Source organism: Acomys minous (assembly GCF_964271855.1).
Source record: "Acomys minous genome assembly, chromosome: 16".
NCBI classification, from domain to species: domain Eukaryota; kingdom Metazoa; phylum Chordata; class Mammalia; order Rodentia; family Muridae; genus Acomys; species Acomys minous.
This window is the reverse complement of record NC_140498.1, coordinates 63,267,216-63,284,268: the sequence shown is the minus strand read 5'-3', so window position 1 is coordinate 63,284,268 and position 17,053 is coordinate 63,267,216. Positions and strand designations below refer to the sequence as shown.

The window sequence follows — 17,053 nt, the reverse complement described above, 5'->3', positions numbered from 1 at the left end:
ACAGACACAAGTGCTGCTGAGACACAGATCTCTGCAGATCTGGAAAAAGTCTGGCCCTGGAATGGAACCGCGAGGCAGTAATTACTACTATACCTTGTCCATTTAGTACTCTCTAACCCTAAGGAACGTGCTCCTGCCACTCAAGAGTCACTGGCCAATCAGACCCAACAAATGAATCTTTCAGTCAGGAGAGGAGGCGGGTTCTTCTGGTGCTGTGCTGCGGGTTCTTCCGGTGCCATGCTGCGGGTTCTGCTCCATACCTGAGCAGATAGGAGTGTTTGGTGTGTAGGTGTCTGAGCGCAGCCTCTGGGTGCTTTGAGGGAATTTCTGGCGAGTTCCGAAGTCGCAACATGGTGAGTGTGGGGCTGCTGCCTCAAACTTGGTGGGCTAAACAGCAGGAAGTGCTGTGGTTGGTCCTTCTTTGGGCTGGGTGGGAACTGAGGGCTGATGCCGCCATTTCTAAGGTTCCGTGTCCCAGCCACTTCAGGAGCTTGGCCGTTACATGTGAAGAACTTCACTATAGGGGGGTTGCATTTTCACAAAGTATTTGCAGGATGGGGAGGGGCTTGGGACAGGCGGGAGGTGTGTTTGTGTGTGTGTGTGTGTGTGTGTGTGTGTGTGTGTGTGTGTGTGTGTGTCGGGGGATGTTGAAAGTAGAAATCTCCTTGGCAGCATGCTAAACTCAGGAGAGACTTACTTTCTCTAGTATCTTCTACAGTTCTGCCCTTGGCGTTTAACATTTACTTGTCAGATTCCTTTGCAGTTAGTTTTGGGAAGCTAGTAAAAAGCATCTGATGTGTTGAGTAGCACTCCAATATCAAGCTCCGATGTAAAGGAGGAGGACTTATGATGTAAAATGTTACCAGTGCTTAGGAGACAGAAGGTCACCCCTAGTAGGATTTAGCTAAGGGACCGTCTCTAGATCACCCCACAGATAAGTCGCATGCTAACCAGGCCTGTTAGGAATTAGGACGCTAGGACGTACGTTTTGTTTGTTTGTTTGTTTGTTTTGAGATAGGGTTTCCCTGTGCAGCCCTGGCTGTCCTGGAACTCACAGCAAGTGCTGGGATTAAAGGCGTGGGCCACTACGCCCGGCTAGGGCACACATTTGTTCACTATGATTGTCCACAAATTTGGCTCCAACCATAACCTAGGATTTAGCACCCCGATCAACACCACCCACTAAGTCCATCCCCATATCAACGAGCAGGCCTCTCACAAGCTCCCTAATCAAGCATTTCAGGGTCACAACCAATATTAAGTCATGGTGCCCCATAAAAGTCTAGATAGATTTCGGCCGGGTGGTGGTGGTGGTGCACGCCTTTAATCCCTGCACTTGGGAGGCAGAGGCAGGTGGATCGCTGAGAGTTCAAGGCCAGCCTGGTCTACAAAGTGAGTCCAGGACAGCCAAGGCTACACTGAGAAACCCTGTCTCCAAAAAAAAAAAAAAGTATAGTTTTCTTCTTGAGAAAAGAGTAGTTCTGTCACATGGGCAAGACTCCCGGTGACAAGCATTTGAAAAAGAAAACACTATTGGCTGGGCGGTGGTGGCGCACGCCTTTAATCCCAGCACTTGGGAAGCAGAGGTAGGCAGATCGCTGTGAGTTCGAGGCCAGCCTGGACTACAAAGTGAGTCTAGAACAGCCAAGGCTACACAGAGAAACCCTGTCTCGAAAAACCAAAAAACAAAACAAAACAAAACAAAACACTATTGTGTGCAGGGCTGGCCTGATCAAGCAAGTTCTCACTGAGGGCCTCATGTATGGAGAATGACATAACTCTTCCTCAAAACCCAGGAACATGCTTGAGATAGCGAGTAACAGCCTGGGGACTAGACCTTGGGAGCTTTTTACAGTGTTCTGAGGTATTGAAAGTGAAACAGGCCGGGCGGTGGTGGCGCACGCCTTTAATCCCAGCACTTGGGAGGCAGAGGCAGGTGGATCGCTGTGAGTTCGAAGCCAGCCTGGTCTACAAAGTGAGTCTAGGACAGCCAAGATTATACAGAGAAACCCTGTCTCGAAAAACAAAACAAAACAAAACAAAACAAAACAAAAAAAAAAAAGAAAGAAAGTGAAACAGAGCTCCTTCTCTAAAACCAGGATGTGCACGGGAGAACTGTGGGGCCAGGGCCATTGTGTAGGGCTTGCTTCTGATTCTCTGAACTCAGCTCTTCCTACCACATGGAGCTCGGGTTCTCAATTCCAAGGCCACTGTGGTCTTGGTAATGCTTCTGAGACACCCTGTGTTCCCTTTGTCCAGTGTTGTTTTATGATACTTCTCCTGAGGTTATCCCATGGTCTGAGAGTGTCTGACGACCTCATGGGTGTCTCTAGTTTCTCCCCGTTTCCCCACTGTAAGTACTATCAAGATGCTCTTATTTTAACAAGCTTCCTTAGGGGACTAGAGAAATGACTCAGAGGTTAAGAGCACTGATTGCACTTCCCGAGGTCCTGAGTTCAATTCCCAGGAACCACATGGTGGCTCACAACCACTTGTAATGTGATCTGATGCCCTCTTCTGGCCTGCTGCTGTACATGCAGGCAGAGCACTATATACATCATAATAAATCTTTAAAAAAGAATTTTACTTGGGATAAGAAATAGCTTGTGTCAGACATGCTCACCCCAGCTTTTATACTTTCTGTCTTCTAATTTTCCTTTCATTTGTGTGATCTGGCACCTTCCACATAGGAATCTATCATTTAAGAATGACCTGCTGTTTTAGGGCACTGGTGTACTTAAGAAATATTCCTGGGAATATCTTTGCCATGTAAATCTCCCATCTGTCTAAGTGGATAGGCTTGCGGTCTCTAGTCCACATTCAAATTGTTCAAAATATTACCTGAGCCTTAGCCTAAAAGGGATTGAGGATGACAGCCTATGTGGGATGCAAAGTCTGTTCTGTGTTGTTTCCTCTTTCAGCAGTAACCACAGCTGGACACAAAAGCTGCTACGAAAGAGATTCTCCTTAATTTTGTGTCTGTGCATTGGTGTTTTGCCTGCAAGTATGTCTGTGTGAGGGTGCCAGATCTTAGAGTGTACAGACAGTTGTGAGCTGCCTTGTGGTGCTGGGAATTGCACCCCAGTCCTCTGGAAGAGCAGTCAGTGCTCTTAACCCCTAAGCCATCCATCCCTCCAGTCCAAGAGTCTTAATTAACCCTTTAATTGTATATGAAGTGATTTCTACCAAGGAAGGCGTTAGTTCCAGAAGAGCTGCATCTTCAGCATTCTAGAAAACTATTTCTGAGACAAGCTATGTTGGCTCAGGTCACTTTGATCCCAGTCTATTCCAGTGACTTTGCTTTCCTCTTGAGTAAACTTCTGCAACAGAGTTTTAAAATTACAATAAAAGAAATCACTGGAGTCATGTAATGATCTTTCCATTGCAGTGAAAAGAAAAGGATTTGCATGTGGAGCCTGGACTCTTCAGGCCAGAGTAGGAGGAACAGTTCACTGTGTGCACTGCAGGGTGAGAGAGGGTAGGCAGTAGCCAGATCACAGACTACAGTTTAAGAGAGTCAGCTGCTGGAGTCACCGTTATGAAGAAAGCCCTGATTGAGGCAGGGTGAGTGATTTTATAATCTTCCTGCATATATTAATTCAAGCACATGAATAAAGAAAGACCAGGTTAGTGCGTGTATAATTTGCAGAACTTTTTTTTTTTTTTTTGGTTTTTTGAGACAGGGTTTCTCTCTATAATCTTGGCTGTCCTGGACTCACTCTGTAGACCAGGCTGGCCTCGAACTCACAGCAATCCTCCTGCCTCTGCCTCCCGAGTGCTGGGATTAAAGGCGTGCGCCACCACGCCCGGCCCATAATTTGCAGAACTTAAGACAAGTCAATGAATATTGAGTTTCCAATTAATGGTCTTTTGAGGATATGTGCAATCCTTATGATCTTGTGACGTCAGCTAAGAAATTTGAAACACAGGCCAATGGCTGTAATTGTGAGAGGCAGATTCCAGATCTAAGGAGCTGACATTGCACATAGGAGGAAGGTCAAATGGTATCTTGTAAATGCCATTCCCTCTACAAGGGAAGGGCTAGCCTTTTCTCAAGTCAGTATACACAAGTATTTTTTCAAATATGCATATGTATTTTTTTTTTTTTGGTTTTTCGAGACAGGGTTTCTCTGTGTAGCCTTGGCAGTCCTGGACTCACTTTGTAGACCAGGCTGGCCTCGAACTCACAATGATCCGCCCGGCACATATGTATTTTTTTAAGTCAATTGTTGGAGTTACTTTTAAATTGTATTTTCTTTAATGCATCACTGCTCTAAGGTGATATTTGTATCTTCCCCCCAGTGTTTCTGAGTCATTAAGAATTTCAGGCCGGGCGTGGTGGTGCACACCTTTAATCCCAGCACTCGGGAGGCAGAGGCAGGCGGATCGCTGTGAGTTCGAGGTCAGCCTGGTCTACCAGGCGAGTCCAGGACAGTCAAGGCTACACAGAGAAACCCTGTCTCACCCCACCCCCCCACCCCCCAAAAAAAGAGAAAACGTGTTAGTAATCCTTGGTGTGCTCTAGTACATATGTCTAGTCCCTGGAACAACTGGACCATAGAGCCTTTTTTGTTAATGCCCGGCTGATGCTGTAGAGAGGCCCAGGGTAGGGTCTCTGGGGCTGGATGCGGATGCCCTTCCACTTTGCTTCATTTCTTGGGTGGTCAGAGCTGATGGCTCAGGCAACCGATCAGGATCGGAAGAAGAAAAAGGAAAGGGAGCCCAAGGTTTCTTCTCTAGGGACTGGCCATACTACAGCAGGCTGAGGCTGTTACAAGCAGCTTCTGGCTAGAGATTGCACGGGGGTCATAAAAGGAGGCTCTTTGATCTGTAGATAGGCCTCCTTGCGGAGATCTCCAGTAAGTTGGTGTAAACTTAGGCTGGGTAAAAGGCCCTGAGTCTGCTAACTTATTTGAGAATCTACAGAGAACTAAGAAATAAGAGAGAGAGATAGAAAATAAACCACTCACACACATTATTGCATTCGAGAGAAAGGGTGGATGAAATGAGACATCTCGACCTCAGCTGAAGTCTGGTTTCCCAGGATTCAGCGCATACCTTCAAGAGAAAAGGATCAAGGGAAGAGGTGGATGACGTCAGGCGTCTTAACTTCAACTGAAGTTACGCTTCCCAATCCTCCCACCCACGTTTATTGTAGAAGACCGTACTTATACTTCTGAGAAAAGGGAATTATTTCATAGTCGAAAGAGTACAATTAATCACAAAAACAGATGAATTCTAAAATATAACAGGTTACATGTTCTTAAATCTAAACCTTTCTTAGTATACAACTTATCAATTAGGACGGATCTGACTATACCGTATCCGGTTCTTAGTTCATAATGAGCCCAGGACAATAATTTTTATCCGTCTTTCATCCTAAGAAACAGAGTAAATTCAGACATATCTAGGTAGCTTCATTCCGCTTAGGTCATGAGAAGTTTACCTGCCTATATTTATGGTGAAAACATCATGGTTCGTGGCGCCATCTGCGGTGGAGGCTTATCTGAAGCCACAAATCTGCTGGTAGGCTATCCTTAGCGACGCATCTGGAGGTCCACAAAGGTATTAGTTGCAGCCATAAACTAACTTTAACTTTTAAAACTATTTGAGTCAGATCAGGAACTCCATAATCAGGGATTAATTCACCTGAATAACAAAAAGTACATCTTCAATAAGATCCGGTAGGAAGTTTGCTCAATCAGAGCTCCGTCAGTGCCCAGAAAATAACAATTCACACCAATGCCAGATGTATTTACTTTTGGTTTTTCGAGCCAGGGTTTCTCTGTGTAATCTTAGCTGTCCTGGACTCACTTTGTAGACCAAGGTGGCCTTAGACTCACAGTGATCCACCTGCCTCTGCCTCCCTAGGCGCTGGGATTAAAGGCGTGCGCCACCATGCCCAGCTCTAATGCCAGATTGTAGAGAGATGCAGCAAAGCACAATTGACGGGGTAGTAAGAAGTTGGAAGCAATTCTGGGGTACATCACGATATGGACCTTGCAAATACCGGATCTCTCCAGAGATCTCTCATGCTGACTGGGCTTCCCCAAATCAATGGCTCCTGACAGCAGCATGTGAGAGGCTGGAAGCAGTTTGGGGGTGCATCCTGGTATAAAACCTTGCAAACACCAGATCACCTCCCAGACAGACCACATGCCTAGTGAGCTCCCTTAGCAGGGTGGCTCGTGGCACTTTTTCAACGTTTTAACGTAATGTATGAGATTGAAATGAAAACATTTCGATCTTCCCATTCCTTCGTACTGTTTAGAACCAAATCCTGGGATGAATGGTTGAGGCGCCTATTTAACAAGTCAAAGAAGATTTGGCTACCAGGTTCCCTCAGCATCCATGAGTCCCTGCCTTTCTACAAGGTATGGCTGGCATACACTGCTCTAGCCCGGGGTTTGGGCTGCTGTTCTCCCAGCTGCCCTTCCTGATGTAATCCAGCCGTTTGTTTACCAGCTCTTTCTCACCTATCACTTCCTGTCCTGGGCTGTCTGGCTCTCTGGTCTCTTCCCTTTCGTCACATGCATGGCACAGGGTCGTGTACACTCTGGGTTGTCCCAGGTGTCCCTTTCTGCGGGTGTGCTCTCTTCTTTATCTATAAAACACTTTCTCCTCCACCATACCTAGGAATAGACAAGTCCTTTCCTTTCTTTTTTCCATTCACCTCCCATGTACCATTCTTTTTTCAAATTCATAGCCAACTTTTCCTTCCGCTGTTGTTGCTGTGTGAGTTTGATGACGTTCTGCTGCAGGGTTTCCCAGTTCTGAGGTAGAGATGGCTGCACTGGGCACTGAGATTGGAATGGAGTCGGCACATAAGGAACCCTGTGCATTGTAAGCTGAGCAGGTGCCCTGCCAGAGAGGGAGACTTTACTAAAATACAAATATATCAGATTATTATGTTTGCTCCTAGGGAGAGGACAGACCTGTGCTCTCTGTAATCTTTCATTAAGCAAAATGATGAAGCATGTGAAAGCGAAACGGATGTGAAATAATGTAGAAAGCCATAGCTGTCCTTCTCTGACGAGGAACGGCAACCAAAGCACTTGGGGCTGGAACATGAAGGATGCAGGATGCCAGCGTCTCAGCATGCTGGAGGAATGAATCCTGTCCGGTCTGACCCAGCGTTAATGTCCAGTTCTTTTATTCTGAAAACATATAATTTCTCACAAGCATTATACAGTCTTAAAACTAGGAGTGTATTAGGTGTGCAGATGCACATGTCTCAGCCAGTCTCAGAGCTATTTCCAGTGTAGTGGAATTAGCAAGATAAGTTAACTGTTCTGTAGTTGAATGCGTGTAAACCAGACTTTTTTTAAGTTAGCAGTCTCTTTTTTATTTAGGTCTGTTTCATTTTGACCTCTTTTAAAGACAAAATGTAACATCACCATTAACAATGAACAGACAATTATCATTATGTTAAAATCAAACCAAGAATGTATGGTTTTATTTATTTATTTATTTATTTATTTATTTATTATTATTATTTTTTTTTTTTTTTTGGTTTTTCGAGACAGGGTCTCTCTGTGTAGCCTTGGCTGTCCTAGACTCACTTTTGTAGACCAGGCTGGCCTCGAACTCACAGCGATCCACCTGCCTCTGCCTCCCAAGTGCTGGGATTAAAGAATGTATGGTTTTAAATGTCCTTTTCTAGGTTCTGTGGCGCTCAATGTATAAGCTAGGCTGCAACCTGTTTTCTGAGAAAATGTCTCTCATATTAGAAACATGCCAGTTGCCCTGAGCAGAAAAAAAAGGCATTAAGTTTTAAATAAACATGAGATAGATTCTTATTTTATCTTAGGGTTTATGTATACAGTAGGTATCTTGTACCTATGTAGGCAGCTTGTATATTTCTTTCTCTTTTTAACCTTGGTCCTTATCTTGACCAACAAAATACATTTTTTAGGCCATAGGTATCTTGTACCTGGCTTTTTACATCTGTTGTGGGTGGTTTTGCCTCATCCCTTTTCTACGTGGGAGCCCTGTAGCTTCATGTCTGTCTCCCCGTTCAACCTATGTCTTTACTTTGACCAACAAAATATACTTAAAGCATTTTTATTACCTTTTAAAAAAAAACCATAAGCTTCAGATTGATGCATATCTATCCTTTGGGTCATTAAGCATATATAATCCATTGTTAAGAAAAAGGAACACGCCAAAAAATGTTACTTTAAATCCTAAGCAGTCTCTTGTAAACAACTTATCAGTAGGTGGTCAAGCTTGTGCAGGCCAGGTTGGAACTCTGGAGTTCTGCCTGGCTTTGTCTCTATTGTGTTGGGACTAAGGGCTGGTGCCACCACCGCCCTCTTTAACTATTTCATCTCAATTTAGTCAAACTTTTTAGAAATCTCCGTTAAAAAAAAAAATCAAAGAAGTAAAACAGAAAAGTCTAAGCCTTGGGTCATTTGAGTCAATTTATGCTTCAGTTAGTGAAATCCTGTCTACCACTTCTTGGAATTTAGTTACTGTTATCTCTCTTTGGTGGGCCTTTTCCAGCAAGTCCCAACAAACACCTAGTAGTTAAGGAGCTTAGAATATTAGTTGTTATCAACTTTGTGGAGAAGAGTTCAGTTCCTTCTCCCTTTCTATGTGTTAGTAACTTAGTTTCACGTTTCTCCCCTCTCTGCCTTTCTCCATGAACTTTTTTAGAGAGGGTAAGGAGAAGTGTGACTATGACTAAGCCCATTGCAAACAAATTCATAAACACCAAATCAAAGCCAGAAAAGATCCGGGAGCCTCCTGTCACGGGCGCCTTGGAGACGGACCATAGTAGTTTTTATTTTATTATTATTTTAGGCAGTTAACTCCATTCCTCAGGCTAGTTTAGAAGACTGACAGCCTCCTAGTTCCGCCTCTCCAACCGGCCACGTGTATGTAGCCATCTTTGCTCTGGCTCATGGATGCTCTTGGGAGCTATTTCCCCCTTTCAGACTATGTCAAAATATGATTTTGAAGAGTGTGGATACAAGGGGCTGGAGAGACGGCTCAGTGGTTAAGAGCACTGTCTGCTCTTCCAAAGGACCCGGGTTCAATTCCCAGCCACCACATGGCAGCTCACAACTGTCTGTAATACCAGTTCCAATGGCAACACCCTCACACTATAATAAAATTAAATAAATTATATATAAAAAAAAGAGTGTGGATACATGTTCCACGTTGGGTGCCACTTATTGCTTTTTAAAATTACACGTATTATCTGTAGGCAATCAATCAAGACACAGACATTTGTTATATTTTAAGATAGACTTAGTTAACCTGGAACAGGGCAGATATCAACCCTAAACTGCCTCCCATAGTTGGGCCCGCGTGGGATCCCTGCCTTAAACCATGCCATCTGCTTCTAATAACGTCTATCAAGCTACCTCCCATCTGTAATCCCATATCCTTGCGCATATTCATCATCTGGGCTGGATTCTCCATCCACGCCGCCAGCTAAGTGCTCCTCCAGCTAACCCACGGCGGCCTTCCTCTCCTCACTTCAGGTCTCTCTCCTTTCTCCTCTTGACGGTCCTTCTTCTTCCCAGAATTCCTTTCTCTCTAAGCCCCACCCACCTCCTCTGCCCTGCCCAGGTGGGATGGCTTATTATTAAGCAAAAATGTGGGCCACAGACAAAAAGCAGTAATCAACATCAAAATATATCAGACCCCCCCCCCCCAACAAGTGTAAAGGGGAGTGGTGGACCGAGGAAGAAGGTGCAGCACAAGGGCACCCCGAGGATTGTCTCCAAGGTTGAGACATCGGAATTCTTCCCCCCCCCCTCCCCCTTCAAGACAGGGTCGCTCTGTGTAGCCCTGGCTGTCCTGGACTTACTTTGTAGACCTGTCTCTGCCTCCCAAGTGCTGGAGTTAAAGGGGCATCAGAATTCTTAATCTCTCCAATTTTGGTGTAAAAATCATTGTCTACTTTTAGTGCATTCTCTATTATTGGCAAAAGAAAGAAACACTGCCTAGGATGCATGCTGGGCAGTAATGTATTTGACTTTCATTTGATTCTAATCTTGTAGTTAATGTTTAAAGCCTTAGAAGTCCCTTCCACCCGCTTTCATTTGTGGTGCCATCTATTTTGTGGGAGTTTATTAATTGTAATCTAATTATATTGTCATTTCTCTAGAAAATGATATAACTTCCCTTATTTTTACCTTCTTAGAATTTACTATATCATGTGGTCATTTTGTTGAGTTTTTGTTGATTTAGGGACTTTCTTTAGTGATACAGTTTTTAGTTTTCTCTTATTGACCCAAAAACCTTGACTTCTCCTCATTTCTTGGCAAACCTGAAATTATTGATTTTAATAACAAATTGGTTTGGACAGTGTGGTTTCTCTTCAGACCGTATAAATCTTTCTCCTTTTACAAATTGGTTTGGGGTTTATAAAACTTCCCCTGTGTCCTAATTAGTTTAAGTTGTCAACATTACAAAGCCTACAGTCCTCTGCAGGAGCTTCCATTGAAAGCATTGCCCTCATCAAAATGGCTGGCTGCCACCAACCAAAGAGTGTGTGTGGACTGGACTCAGACACTCTACACATGGCTGGTGGGCAGCTTCATCTTAATGTGGGTGCCCTAGCAATTGGAGTGGGGGTTGTCTTTGACACAGAAGCATTTAGCTCCTGTTGGGTCACTTTACCCTAGTTGGGCTGCCTTGTCTGACCTCGGAGGAAGAGGATGCACTTAGTCCTTGTGCAACCTAATGTGCCGAGGTAGGTTGCTATGGAAAGGCTCCCAAGTTCTGCGGACGAGGGATGGAGTGGGCAGAGGTGGGAGGGTGATGGCGGAAGGAGAGGAGGCAGGGGCTGCAATGAGGATGTAAAGTGAAAAATAAATGAATGAGTGGGAAAAAAAATGGCTGGTTGCTATGTCTGTGAGAGACTGTGTCGATTGATGATTGATGTGGAGTCTCTTCCAAAGACTGTGGTAATATCGCTAAGCAAGGGGGCCTGGGCTGGGAAAGTGAGCTAGCTAGCACAAGACAGTGACAAAACAGGAGACCAAGCCAGGAAACAGTATTTATCCATGGTTTTTGCCTTAACTGTCAGTGAAGCTTGAGTTTATTTTCTAACCTCCCAAAATAAATAGACTGTGGTCCGATTGTGCCGAACAAGAAAACTCATTCATTCCCTGAGATGATTTTGGTTAGAGCTTTAAATCACAGCAGCAGAGTAGCAAGTTAGAAGAAAAACTGGTCTGCAAAAAGTGATTTTGCTAGCCGGGCGTGGTGGCGCACGCCTTTAGTCCCAGCCCTCGGGAGGCAGAGGTGGGCGGATCGCTGTGAGTTCGAGGCCAGCTTGGTCTACAAAGCAAGTCCAGGACAGCCAAGGCTACACAGAGAAACCCTGGGAATGTTCTCTTTTGGAGGAACGTGGAAAATATCAGCACTTTAGTTGGCAAAAGGCATAGAAAGCCATACACAGAGCTTAATCAGCTGTGTTTGTAGGAATTGGAAGACAGGACTGTTGAGTAGTTTAGATAGAGGAAGTTGAGGTCATATAATTTTAGTGGAAAATAGAGACTCCAAGAGAAGTTGAGCTAGAGATCATTTGTGTGATTTTTGGCTCCAAACCTTTCTTATTTTGCTCATGCCGTGAGAAATTAAGTAAGACAGAATTAAAAAATACTGGGCTGATTTCGTACATGGACTATTGAATCAGTTAGACAGTTGTTACCAGTGACTCATTCAGTACTACCGTGGAAAAATAACATCAGTGAGGTAGAAACAAATGCAAAATCTGGTTTGTAAGCCAGGCATGGTGGCGCACGCCTTTACTCCCAGCACTTAGGAGGCAGAGGCAGGCGGATCGCTGTGAGTTTGAGGTCAGCTTGGTCTACAAAGTGAGTCCAGGACAGCCACGACTACACAGAGAAACCCTGTCTCAAAAAACCAAGAAACAGTAAAAAACTAAACGAAACAAAACAAAAAATCTAGTTTGCAGAATATAATAACATTCGGTAGTTTCAGGTGGCAGTCAAGTGCTGAAACAGAGGCAAGAATTTTCAAGGAGATTATCACCATTAAAGAGAAGGCCCTTGACCAGGCGTGGAGGCGCACGCCTTTAATCCTAGCACTCAGGAGGCAGAGGCAGGTGGATCACTGTGAGTTGGAGGCCAGCCTGATCTACAAAGTGAGTCCAAGACAGCCAAGGCTACGAGAGAAACCCTGTCTCGAAAAACCAAAAAAGAAAAAGATGGGGAGAGAGAGAGAGAGAGAGAGAGAGAGAGAGAGAGAGAGAGAGAGAGAGAGAAAGCCCTTGTCTCTTGTTCTGGATTTGAGCCTCCTGCCTCTGCCTTGTGAGTGCTAGGATTAAAGGCATGAGACAGGACACCTAGCTTGCCCATGAATTTTTGTAGTTACTAATTGGTCATATAATTTCTCTGATATACACTCAGCACTTTTCATCTGTTTATTCTCTGTCTCTGTCTCTTTTTCTCTTCCCCCCCCCTTTCTATCCCTCTCTCCGTTAATTGCCATTTCAAAGGGTACACAAATGACAGAGATAAACCTCGTTGTTAAGTTTCTTTCTAAAATGACTTAGTGATTGCATTAGTATTTCTGTGTCAGGAAATAAATGGGGGAAACACCACAGTTATATGAACATGTTGTCCATGGAGCATCCATGTACAGTGTTGTCACTATCGTGCTTTGTCTTATACACATGTCTGCGGTGTTATAGGACGCAGTGACCTATGATGATGTGCATGTGGACTTCACTCGGGAGGAGTGGGCTTTGCTGGATCCTTCCCAGAAGAATCTCTACAAAGATGTGATGCTGGAGACCTATTGGAACCTCGCTGCTGTAGGTAAGACAGTGAATTTTCTTTCCCTTTTAAAAACAAGCTGGCAACTGTTGTTATTTTGGTGTTGGTGTCACTGTTGCTGTTGTTGCTGTTCTTCTGTAATGATAATGGAGAAGGAGTTAGCATGAGGTGAATAAATCAGGCATGGTTGTAATTTCACTGAAAATATTAACTTAAATTTTGCTTTATTTCCAATAATACATCATACTTTTTCTGGTGCATATTTTAGGCTATAATTGGGGAGATCATAACACTGAACAACATTTTCAAAGTCCTGGAAGACATGGGAGGTAATTTTCGTGTGTAAGCTGATATGAATATGAATTTTTATTATTTTATTATTATTTTATTTCAACGTGTCCCTAAAGTTTAAAAAGAAAGCAGCAAAATAAAAAAGCCACTACCTTAAGTGTATTGATGATGATTAAATTCTCACAAATCCAAATACCTCAATGTGAAGTATCTGAATTGTGTTTACCTGGCATTCTTCTAAGAAAGAAAACAATGAAAAAAATCCTATAACAGATATTACCATTTGGAGCATAGCCCCGTTAGAGCTGTGTTGTAGAACTGCCAATCTGTATAGTCTCATACCACGCAGATATTGCAAAGTGTATGCATATGGAATAGGTGATAAATATATGTCCAGAATCCTCTGATGTGCAAATAGTCCAGAGTAAAGCAGGTGTTACTCATTTACTTGTAGTAACTTTGCTAAGTTTAGTGACAGGGGAAGTTGTGATTGTCATGAATGTTGCTCCAGAGAAACCTTAATCCATATACTACATGTCTATGAGGAGTAAAATGTCTACTTTGTGGAAATTCTTCCTGTGTTATTTTTTCCTTTAACAGGTATATCATTTGTCAAAATGGGTAAAGGCCATGTGAGCATAGGGATTCTGAAAGAAGCAACGTTCCTCCCTCTCTCCCCGAACAATCACAACATATCTAGTAGTCCCCAATTTGGGTACACTTTCTGAATGTCATACAAGTTTACATTTACTTTATTGATAGTTATTAATTAATTAATGATAGAAACATCATTAATTAAAAAGTGAAAGACCACCCTATAGCAGTGATGTTCTTGTAGGTTTACAGCATCACATCTTTGTAGAGTCTCTTCTTGGAATGTTCTAGCAAACCCCCCTCTTCCTGGGCGAAATTCTCATATACATCACCACAGGTCATTGGATTCTGAACTATCCAATACATGTGCAGAACAGAAAGCATGACAGTGGCCACACTGCACATCTATACTTCATTTTCCATTAACTAATTAATTTTTTTTTTAAATTGTAAACTTGGATCCCAGTCATAAAACCTAATCTAAGTGGGGACTCCCAACTTCATTGGGAATACATCCACAATCTCACCCTGAGGATCATTTCTATGAGTACTAGGAATGTAGAAATTCCTCTTTTTGTCCTGGTTCATTTTACTAATGTAGTGTAACTCACACTATAGGAAAAATTTTTAATGCAATTGGTGTGGTAAAGCTATGAGTTCTCCATGTTTTTTTCATATATGTGAGAATCCTCATACAGAAAAAGGAGCTATAATGTGAGTTATCTAATAATTGCTGTAGCCATCACAGGTATCTTCAAAGATGCAAAACAGCACATAATGAATGGGAAAACTGTGCATATAAACCAAATGATTCAGTCTTAAGATCTGATTCTTCTTTATAATTAGATCAAATATAAACTTAATTCATACAGATAAAAATATCTATTTGTGTACTAAGTGTGGTAAGGCTCACACATGTAACAATTTTATTTCCAGGCATGAGAGAGCACGTTCTGGAGAGAAACCCCATGGCTATAATCAGTGTGGTAAAGCCTTTTCGTGCTATGGTAGTCTCCGATTACATAAAGGAACACATACTGGAGAGAAACCCTACCAGTATAATCAATGTGATAAAGCCTTTTTACAACACATTCATCTACAAAGCCATGAAAGAACACATACTGGAGAGAAACCCTATCCATGTAACGAGTGTGGTAAAGCCTTTTCAGCAAAGAGTCATCTCCTGATTCATAAAAGAATACACACTGGAGAGAAACCCTATGAATGTAACCAGTGTGGTAAAGCCTTTTCACGAAAGAGTCATCTCCTGATTCATAAAAGAACACATACTGGAGAGAAAGCCTATGAATGTAAGCAGTGTGGTAAATGCTTTTCACAGCAAGGCAATCTCCAGATACATAAAAGAACCCATACAGGAGAGAAACCCTATGAATGTAACCAGTGTGGTAAAGCCTTTTCACATCAAGGCAATCTCCAGGTACATAAAAGAACCCATACAGGAGAGAAACCCTATGAATGTAACCAGTGTGGTAAAGCCTTTTCACAGCAGCGTGTTCTTCAGAAACACAAAAGAACACATACGGGAGAGAAACCCTATGAATGTAACCAGTGTGGTAAATGCTTTTCACAGCAAGGCAATCTCCAGGTACATAAAAGAACCCATACAGGAGAGAAACCCTATGAATGTAACCAGTGTGGTAAAGCCTTTTCACAGCAGCGTGTTCTTCAGAAACACAAAAGAACACATACGGGAGAGAAACCCTGTGAATGTAACCAGTTTGGTAAAGCCTTTTCAGAAAACAGTAACCTCTAAAGTCATCAAAGAGCACATACTGGAGAGAAACGCTACAAATGTAAACAATGTAATAAAGCCTTTTCAAAACACAGTTATGTCCTCTTACATAAAAGAACACACACTGGAGAGAAACCCTAGGGATGTAACCAGTGTGGTAAAGCTTTTCTATGTCACAGCCTTCTTGAATATGTCACATTCTTTCACAGTCCATCAATGGCTCCAACTTCGGCTAGACCACCATGCAATGCTTAATACACCCTGCAAAAAAGTCTAAAATGGTGTAAGACACAATGGAGGAACCTAAATGACCTACCAGTCTTTTTCATAAACCACTGTTGGGAGATTTAAAACTTGACTACATTTACTAGCATATTTTAAAGAAGAACTTAAAGAACCAATGCAATAATGAACTCCAATAATTATCAATAATACACTTAAGCCTTTCCTTTTAAAGCATAAAATCTGCTTTCCAAATGATGAAGAATTTTTGGAGCCCTGATACCATAAATACACTCCACAATAAGGAAAATATTGATTTCCCAATTCCTCTGGATAGACATGCCAGGAACATCATACACTTGTTTCCTCCCAGAAAATGGAACATTGGTTCCCAGTCTGTTTCATTCCAGCCTGAACTTATACCTGCTAAGAATTGATCACATCAACCCAAAAGTAGACATAGTAAAATTTGCAACCAGAGATACTTCTTTGTTCCAATGTATTCATAAAAAAGACATATCATAGACACTTACATTGGTTGAAAACTGCAGATATGGATCTTTCCAAATCGGAACCTTGGAAACATATACACCCAGGACTTCCTTATTTTTTCCACATAATTCTCCCACTACCTCAGCTCAAGGAGTGGAGCATTGGAGACTTTATGGCCTATAAACTCATACTCAATATATCACATGCAGAAACTGCACAAAGGACCTCAATTTGATGATGCCTGTATCTTTCCATATAATGTGGAAATCCTATGGAATCAAGGCAGCCTAACATCTTGAGTCATAAATAGAAAAGGACAACAAATTCTTCACAGCCTACTAGAGGTATCATTTGTGAATCCTAGTTCTATCCCACCAATGGCTACAAGAGCAGCCATGATAGTGCCTGGCCTTAACTTCCCTGCAAGACTTATAATTTCACCTAGGATCTCAAAGATCTCACCCACCTTCATCTCGAAATCGTGGCTTCCACCTGAAAAACTTTGCTCTGAGCCTGAACTTCAAAGATCACCAGTGTTTTACTCCTCGGAAAACCGGTTTGGTGAAGGAAAACTTTACAATTGGTGGTTGCTGGAGCTACATTGTTTGGCTCCATGCTTGGAGCTGGCATAGCATCTTCTGTTCTTTTGGACATCGATGCAGATATGCCAGACACCAGAAATCTTACTGAACCACAAGCATTGGCTACTAACACCTTGTCTAAATAAATACTACTCACACACTGATTGCAGGCCTTCATCTGGAACTGAATTTATTAAGGCAATCATTGGCAGATGATAAAAAAAAATATATATATATAGGTAAAAATTTAAAGAGCCTAGCTGTAGCCAACCAGATCTCTCAAAATCATCTGCTACATTGTATTCAGAGGAACAAAGAAAAGAATGCATCCAAGCAAGACCGGCTTTTCAAAGAGTAGA

General features: G+C 42.6%; 2 protein-coding genes across 2 annotated transcripts in view; one reads left to right on the top strand and one right to left on the bottom strand.

Annotated features, from left to right (window-relative positions):
* The window catches only part of LOC311585616 (zinc finger protein 431-like), a gene marked incomplete at its 3' end in the record, with an annotated part of 93,361 nt that overhangs the window by 5,308 nt on the left and 71,000 nt on the right, over window positions 1-17,053 (bottom strand). The gene's annotated exons all lie outside the window — the stretch shown is intronic.
* LOC311585631 (uncharacterized protein) lies at window positions 160-15,656 on the top strand. The gene is made up of 4 exons (XM_084761076.1): window positions 160-353; window positions 12,677-12,803; window positions 13,030-13,090; window positions 14,583-15,656. Exons 1-4 carry the CDS (start codon window positions 351-353, stop codon window positions 15,418-15,420), a joined length of 1,029 nt encoding a protein of 342 aa, XP_084617202.1. The 5' UTR covers window positions 160-350; the 3' UTR covers window positions 15,421-15,656.